Source organism: Augochlora pura, chromosome 5, assembly GCF_028453695.1.
Source record: "Augochlora pura isolate Apur16 chromosome 5, APUR_v2.2.1, whole genome shotgun sequence".
In the NCBI taxonomy this organism is placed as follows: Eukaryota; Metazoa; Arthropoda; class Insecta; order Hymenoptera; family Halictidae; genus Augochlora; species Augochlora pura.
In genome coordinates, this window is record NC_135776.1 from 10,537,623 (window position 1) to 10,546,907 (window position 9,285).

At 29.6% G+C, this 9,285-nt stretch overlaps 1 protein-coding gene across 9 annotated transcripts in view; it reads left to right on the forward strand.

Annotated features, from left to right (window-relative positions):
* Positions 1-8,647, forward strand: part of LOC144470503 (echinoderm microtubule-associated protein-like 2) — an 87,575-nt gene extending 78,928 nt beyond the window's left edge. For 8 of the 9 annotated variants that reach the window (XM_078181736.1, XM_078181731.1, XM_078181739.1 and 5 more), the window contains 6 exons: positions 584-721; positions 908-1,024; positions 4,905-4,928; positions 6,933-7,020; positions 7,479-7,705; positions 7,851-8,647. In XM_078181736.1, coding sequence (XP_078037862.1) covers positions 584-721; positions 908-1,024; positions 4,905-4,928; positions 6,933-7,020; positions 7,479-7,705; positions 7,851-7,979 — 723 coding nt within the window. In that variant the 3' untranslated portion in view covers positions 7,980-8,647. The remainder of the gene's footprint in view (positions 1-583; positions 722-907; positions 1,025-4,904; positions 4,929-6,932; positions 7,021-7,478; positions 7,706-7,850) is intronic. The other variant, XM_078181738.1, reaches the window with a different exon arrangement.
* The last annotated feature ends 638 nt before the right edge of the window (positions 8,648-9,285 follow it).

Consider the following 9,285-nt stretch of genomic DNA (forward strand, 5'->3'; position numbering starts at 1 on the left):
AACGAATTCGTCAATAAGTGATGTCATTGCTGTAATGATTTAATTGTGTCTGTTGTGAGGTTGCAAGAAAAAAGAACATATGTCACTTTCACTTTTCAGATATTATTCCCTAATGTTCTTCATATTGTTTATTCTGATTCGCCATGTTTCCTTGTCTCCGTTTTATGATATAACTGCACATTTCCTCGATTTTGCTAGAATTCTACATTCGTACAATTTATCTGAATAATAATACAGATTTGAGGCAACATATCACAGATTCGCTGGATTTTCATGTATTCATTTTTATAGGTATTTAAAAAATATGAAAGAAATAACTGCAGTAGTATTAAAAAAAATTTATGAACAAGTTATATTTAAAAATTACTAGCACATAGCAACATTTTTGTGAAGAAATACGAACGAACTTAATTACTGAAACTAATTTAAAACTGTTTGCATTATAAAAAATATTACACTTGAAAATAATAGTTTATTGTTTGATAGTAATTGTAAAAATTATTCTAAATAATGAAATACAGTCAAAGAGAAGTATGGAAGAAGGAACAATACATGCAAGTAACATGATTTTTTTTTTGTTTAGGAACAAGCCCAAAGTCTCGGCTTCTCACCAGATGGTAATGTTATTGTAGTTGGATGTACATCTGGGAAATGGCTAGCAATCGACAGTGAGACCAGAGAATTGTATACGCATCATAGTGATGGAACAGAACCTATTCAGGTGCAATACTTATTATCTATCTTACCCCATAGCATTAATTTGGTCCAAGAGCATGGAAATATTTGGTTTCCTTTCTATGAGCATATTGTCAATTAACAAATTCAATTACAAATTATCATAATTCAGTAAGTTTTTATATGTTTGTAATTAATAATGTTTCTTTGTGTTAATGTTATTTATTTTCAGGTCGCACGATTTTCACCAGATGGTACACTACTGGCTCTTGGTTCCAGGGATAACTACATTTATATTTATCAAGTGAACAATGATGCAACTAAATACAGTCGTGTTGGACGATGTATGGTAAGAAATTCCATTGTATTATCAGTCTTTAATACGTGTTTCAACAAAAATTCATTTTTCTAAGTTCATTGTGCAACCGAAAACTCCATATCTACTCTTCTTAAAGAAAATGAAATTTTTCAAAAACCGTGCTTGATAAAGGAAACAGGATTTAGATTTATTTTAAGTGCATAAAAATCTTCAAGCAATGCCTATTTTTCGTTGAAATAAAGTCTAATTCTTGGATAATATAATCAAAATAGTTGGAAAATGTGTAAAATTCCTGTTTAAACTTTTCTGAATTTCTAGATCAATTCATCTATTCTCAGTTTCACAATGATACATATTTATACATATCAATTGATAGTGTGCATTTCTAACTATTAAACAGTTTGAAAATAGAAATCAGATCAAACAAGAGAAAAAGTGCTTATAAATAGTATGCTAATAACTAGTAAGCAAATGAAATTAGCACATTGTTTTATATGTGTTAAATGTAATCTTGTAAAATAGTCATTTAGTGAGTTATTAAATTAATCTTTTAATCTATAATATCACATAATCCTGACTCTGGCAATATGTTTAGTTAACAAAATTTTACATGTCGCTAGAAAATTATTTAAAAAAAAAAATAAAGTAGTAACAGTTTGAAGCTAACTAAATGAGTACATAATAAAAATCTAGTTTCCCAATAAAATATTCTATTGCGAATTTGATAGGATGTCTCAAGATAATTCGCAAGTCAAATAAATAAAACTATAATATGCTGTCTGCTGATTTAATTTGCTTGTACCACATAAGATTTTCATCTTTATTATTTTTATTTTTTTTTTTTGGAGCAGACTTTATTTCAAAGAGGCTCCTCATATATAACAAATTTCAAAAATATAGTGTCGCTTGTATTTATAATGTGATATTAATGTATAAATATGCAAAATTATTGTATTCCCATACATCTTAAGTGTGCATCAGTACATTAATGTATAAATATGCAAAATTATTGTACTCTCATACATCTTTAGTGTGCATCAGTACTATGCTGTTGGGTTGTCCTTCATGCAGAATATTACAGAACAAATACAAATTTTACACTTCATGGCTTGAAACAAAACATAATGTAAATAATCATGAAGAGTCATATATGTCTCATAATTCTCATGTATTTACAATCCACACGCTCTCTATCACATCTATATGAAGTTTTTGGACAGACCAATACATCAAACTGTTGTCCTCGCCCTACGTTAGTTGCTCTTACTTACTGCCACATTTATTTTACCTAAACGGAATGTAACATCGTTTCTATATGCACCATACTGAGATACATACTTACGCCTTTCATCGAATACACAGCACATATTTTAGAGCGTAACATTTTGCCAAAAATGTTTCTACTATTTTAATATCACTCTCTGTTATTTTGAAAAATTCTATACGTCAATTTCGCTGAAATTCTCTAAACAGTTACTTTTTAGATAAAAACAATGTTTTCGAGAAGAATTTTTGGTGATTTTCAGTTAAAATTTTTGATTCTTTTGTAGTTGGATTAGATCTGTAACTAAAAAGTGTGTAACAATAGTAACCAACGCTGGTAATCAAATTTATTTACGAAATTACAGATTGGTAGAATAGGGGTAGATAGCAAGAGAGATATATATAGAGAACTATATAGAGAACTATATATATATATAATAGAGAACTACAGCGAACCAAAATACAATAGCGATATCCTTTAGTTGACTGAGTATTTACGACTCTACCGGACGAAACGAGCAGTGAGGATTGCTCCCCACATTCTACCAACATGGAATTTCGCATCCGAACCTGGCAACCTAGGTAGCAATTCACCTGCCACAGCAACTAGCCTTAAAATTTTATATCGTGTAAATATCACGTCTAGATTCTGCTATCAGCGACAAAACGGAACATACCATATACCACTTTTGGGTGACCGCTTTCCGTGAAGCTTTAACGAGTAGGTGGATCGCAGTGGTATGTATAGCAGAATCTCGACGTGAACCTGTCTGTTGCCGACGTCGAGGTAAATTTTAATGGTAACAACAGAAACTCTAACGAAGCCCCAGTTGACTGGCGTGGAGAAGAGTTCAAATGGGGATACTTGAAACCATTGCGCGTAGCAAGATAAGTTACACAAAGAGTGGGATATGTGACGAATATGTCTAGAGTCGCGGCGAGTTTACTGGGTGAACATTATAATTCCAAACTACGATCAAACAGAGCCTCTACGTCGCGCCTCGATTGTAGTTCAGAATTATCATGTCCACGCGGTAAATGTGCCACGCTGCTGTGCGGGATTCTCGCACATACATCGCCTGCCTCCACTTTTTGCATAACTTATTTTTCTATGCGCACTATCCGGAACGTTGGCCATTCCTGCATGATTGGCGGACCAGGGAAGTCCCATCCCCTCACTCCCCCATAAAAAACAAAAAACATATCTAGGTATTTATTTAAAAAGAATTTGCTTCCAGAATTTCAGTGAAATCGAATCATAGAACGTTTCAAAATTACAGAGAGTGACATTAAAATGGTAAAAGCATACTTTGAAAAATTTTAGATCTCAAAATTCGAATCCTAGGAGATCCTACCGGCACATTTTGTTTTTGTGTAAATTAAGCTACTTATAAAATCTTAACTAAATCAGGCGTGATTGGTTTCCGGAAGTTTCTTCCATTAGTAGTTTTATTAATGTACTAAAATTTTAATATTTAAAATTACCTTGAAATTTTGAAAATACAAAAATGATTGATAAGTTTTTCAAATAGAGAATTAAAAAATAGTTAACGTTAGATAATGCGATTATGTAAATGCTACTTGAGCATACGGCTGATTGCGTAACCGGATATTAGAAAACGAATTTTTTTGACTTGTTAAGTATAAAAAGATATTGTCGAATTGAGAAACATGTGCCAAGTTGTTGCAGTAAAGTGAGAGCGTCTAACTAGGGTAAACACGAAATCCGTGTAAAAATGAGTCAAGGACTCAATAGCATGTTGCATAATACATATATTGAATTTGTAGAGTTTGATTGTATACTATGATTTAATGTCAAATGAATACTGTATGTTAAGAAATTTTGAAAATTGTAACACGCCACAAGAATTCATGCCATCCAAAAATGTGCAACTACTTGATATTGCTATTCGTCTTTGTTCTTGCACACACAGGTTTCAAATTAAATGGTTATTCCTGTACAGTTCAAATAACTCCTACATGATGCTACTTAACATTGGCATTTACATTTCTCAATGTATATTTCATGTCATCGTTCATAATTCATAATAGATTTAAAATGAGTAAAATAGTTTTTCCTCCATAACGTTGTGCAAGTTCTGACTGAAAGTATTAATACTTGCTGCTGCAAAACGCAATATTATAGATAGAGGAAAAGTTGTACAAGCATGCTAGTATAATAGTATAATTTTACTATGAATATCTTTTCAATGTGATCCACATTTTCTTTTAAATTAACAAGTAAATGCGTAATCTGTGTGTTGAATGAAAATCAAATTTATTTAAGTTTGTTACATATTATTATACGCTAAAAAGTAAAAATCATGAATTTTGTTTATCATAATCCTGGATCTCCATAAAAATTTATACGTATAAATATTACAAAAACGTGTTTTTTTGAAAAGGCAACTACAATATCTGTGCTAAAATAAGTTTCCGTTGTAAACTTCAACTCATTAAAATAAATATTGAACAAAAATAATAGAACATACATACGCTTAAAATTTATAGCGTCGTAAATGCCATTATTTTTCTTTATTGGTATGAAAATCATACTAATAATATATAATATTGCTAATATACACATATCTAATATGAAATCGTGATAGTTATAAATATTACTTAATATTTTTTTCTTTATTTTTAGCCAAAGCGGATACGCAGACGTAGAGTAAGACATACTTACATTTTTGTTGCTCAATAACGAAAAACATCGTTATATTAGGCACCAAATACTGTTTCTTAAAATTATCAAAAATTTTATAACAAATTCTATACATTACATCAGAATTATTGTATTATATCACAAATATTGTACAATTTGTACAGATCAACACATTGAGTATACATCCACAATCTTAAGAAACTGTTCATTATAGATTTCTTTTTGTTATCTAAATGCCTTGCACTGCAGTAATATTTATTATGCATGACTGCATATACTCAATCATCAGAATCTTCGACTATAGATAGTCTTCCTCTTAGAAGATGATTTTACACGACATAATATGAAATGGAAACTAAAGTGATATTAAAATAATAGAGATTTTATTTTTAAATTGTCAACAATTAAAAATTTGTGAATAGATGATTAATATGCCGGATGTAAGATCATTTTAGAAAATTTTGTACAGAAACTATATACAGTAATTTTTGGAACTTCAAAACATGTTATTATACATTTTAAATAGCAACTGTTATATTTGCTACTTAGTCTTGATAACTGTGTCTGCTTTTCTCATATAAAATAAGTCTCGATCTCTGAATATTTTCATGTACAAGGTCTGTAAGAAAACTCTTTTCTGTGAAATTGCGCTTGATTCGAAAATTTAAGATTATAGTTTTTCTTTCATTATAATATTTAGTGTTTGTTACAAAAAGTCGGGTAAAGAATTTGAAAGGAACCATTTATAAAAAATCAATTCTTTTTATGGAATAGAGGTTTTTACATTAATTAGTACTTTTTTATGTAGAAATTATTTATGTTATCAACGAATAATGGAGACAACACAACAATAGTTTGAATTTTATTAAGCGTTTTTGGAAAACTAACTTGACCTTAAAGTTTTTAGTCGAGATCAATTTTAAATTATACAAAGTCCTTGTATAAACTGTGGTTCACAAAAGTGTCCGTACAGCTTCTAAAATGCAATAATTTTTTTTAAACTAAACTATATGATTTGACTTATTTTTAAATAGAGAGACTGCACTGCTAAACAATGATTAAGATGTTTTTTTTTTTTTTAATTTTGGCATTACTTAGAATAACAAAAGGAACATTAAATATGCTCGTTTTTAAATTTTTCTTATCTGATCCTATAACGAAAATTTAAAAAATACGTTTTGTAGATCTTGGTAATTTCTATACATGCTAACGATTTGATCGAAATCAATTGACCTGGTTATGAGTTACAACAAATTAAAAATTACAAAAATTGCAATTTGTCACCAGTTTTGACACTTATCCAAAAACTGTAAGAAATTGCAGTATTTTAAAATCTTGTAACGTCTGTAGCTTGACTCTGGGTTCACCAATCTCATGCAATATAAATTACTAAAATCTACGAAAGGTATTTAAAAAAAGCTAAAAATGAGAGTTTTTATTTATTTCGCGTTACTGCAGATAACAGCAAAATTAATGAAAATACATATTAGTTATTGTCTAGTGGACTAATCTATCTAATCTATAAAATATAAGTCATTTGGTCCAGTTTTAAAAATAGTTATTGTATTTTAACAGATGGACAAGTTTTTTTGTGAACCATTGTATATTGTTGAAAAATATGTATATAATTTAATTGTATTTCTGAATGTGTTATAAATTACTACTAATTAAGGTATGAAAATATTATTTCTGATAGATTTCTTAAAATCTGTATGAAATACTGTTTAATAATACAATGTTAAAGTCTGTTAGATTATTGTTAGTGTAATGTTCGTAAAAGTGATGCAACATTATTTATTTCTAAATTGCCTACTTTAAGCATGCAAAGTATTCATGATTTGTAGTAGCTGTTGGCACTTTGTCTATAGCGATGCTACAATATCGATAAAGTTATACACCTACTTTTTTTTTTTTTTTTTTTTTTTTATAAACAAATGTATATTTAATACGTGAAGTTATAGGATAGTATGTACACTTGCTGAAACTAATGAGTATTAAAATATATTTCAGGGTCATTCAAGTTTTATAACTCACATCGACTGGTCTGTGGATGGGCAATACTTGCGGAGTAACAGTGGAGATTATGAACTACTATATTGTAAGTAACTTACTGTTAAGTCAAATGTACAGGGTGTTGCGAAATTAATTTTGAGTATGGTTTTCAAAGTAAAATTTTTTATTATTACATCGTATAATGTTATTCACTTAAAAAAATGTAAAACTGTATTATTTATTGTATTTCCTTCCCAATACCCTAACGATTGATTACTTAAAAATGGTAGTATATAGAGGCAGATTTAGATTTTTGCTGCTCTCAGCTAAGATATATTTGCAGCTTCGGAATGAAAAGAAAGGGTAAGGATGAAGGATGATTTTAAAATATTAAGTTTTTTCATTTTTATGAAATAAAGCCACCCTAAGCTGTAGTTTGTTTAGCCTATTACCTAAATCTGTCTCTGGTAATATATGAGTGAAATAAAAAAGTGTGTCTTTAAACAAAGCATTTGACAATATTGTCTTAATATTTTAATATGAAATCATTTAAAAATTTTACAGGGAATCCAGGAGTTTGTAGGCAAATTCCACAACCTTCGATGTTAAGAGACGTTCAATGGGCAACTCACACTTGTATTATATCTTTTGAAACAATTGGTATATGGCCAGAAGGCGCAGACGGCACTGATGTAAATAATTGCTCTCGTAGCGGCGATTCGAAGCTTCTAGTAACTGGAGATGATTTTGGCAAAGTTAAACTGTTTTCATATCCAGCTTGTCAATCAAAGGTATGTAATACTGTCGTTAGCAATCTAAATAGCACGAATATTCTCCGGTGGACATTCTAACACCAACAGCAAACTTTGAAATCTTTCCAACAACTTTGCATAGACAAGTAAAAGACTTTGAAATAAATGAAATTGTTTGTTTCAGTCTCTTTGTCATACATACGGCGGTCACTCGAGTCACGTCACGAATGTGTCATTTCTTCATGATGATACACGATTAATTTCTACTGGTGGAAATGACACAGGCGTTTTACAATGGATTGTAAATTACTAAATCCTTTCAGTCGGTGAAATTCAACATCATGTCGATTTATCTTTGAAGGGACTTTGATGGTTGAGAAATCAATTAAATAAATACGACGAATGTAAAACCAGAAATGAAATTATGATTATTGACTATACATATTAGTTCTACCCGAAAGTTCTGTCTGTTTGTAAAGTTAAAGGAAGAAATTAATTTTTCGTACATTTAATAATATTTATCGTGCGATATAATTTCCATTGTTAATTATGACATTAATCATAATTATGATGTTAATCATACTTGCTAGTATGACGGAAATTTTTGAAAAATATGTCTCAAATAAACATGTACATATATATACAAACCTTGAAATATCATCAGACAGAACCGTCTTGTAGATCTGATAATTCTAAAAAAGTATGCAAATGATGAAAAAAATTAATTTGAAAGGAAATGATAAATCTTTAATATAGATTACCTAAGATTCGTGACCACGAATAAAAAAAGCTAATTGTAAGATAGTTTGTTAACTATCTGAACGTTAGATAGTTTTATAACTATGTGAACGTTTTAATTATTTTTCCTCAAATGTGACTTTCACGAGTGTCCATGATAGTAAAATACGTAAGATAAACAATAAAATATTTGTTATAATTGAACAATTAATAAATTGAGAAAATTTCTATTTAAAAATGTAACAGGGTAATTGAAGATAAATTGAGAATGATAGAAGTCCAGTCAGTTGAATTTCTGTTTTAACGCTACTCTATAAAGAATAACAAAGTGCAAACAAGTTACTTTAACTAGAGAGATCTTGTAATAATTTCTAGGCATCCTTATGAGATTAAAAACAAGAAATAAATTCAACAACGAACAAAAAATGAAAGTCCTCAAGTTGAACACTATAAAATTGATCAATAGATACTGGGTGCAATTAAGAAATTACTTGTTACCTGTACCAATGAAGTATCTATCATGAACAAAAAAGTGGAGTCTTGTTGCTGTTTTCATTACTAACAATAAGAGTGACAATATCAAAGTGAAAAGTTGAAAGTGAGATATCAAAAAGTATGTAGTGAAGAGTGCAATTTATCTTTCAAGATTTCTTTAATAATGCATTATGAAACTGTGTTCTGTTTGTAATAATTATCGAGGGCTATCCAATGCTGTCAGACTATTAATCAAAAAATTGGGAAGAAGTACACATCAGAAAAGCAGAAGGGCATGTATTTTGCTTAAACAGTTCTCTTTCACTTTCTAATTTAATTCTATATATGCATATATAGAATATATCAGAGAGAAAGAGAGAGAGAGAGAGAGAGAGAGAGAGAGAGAG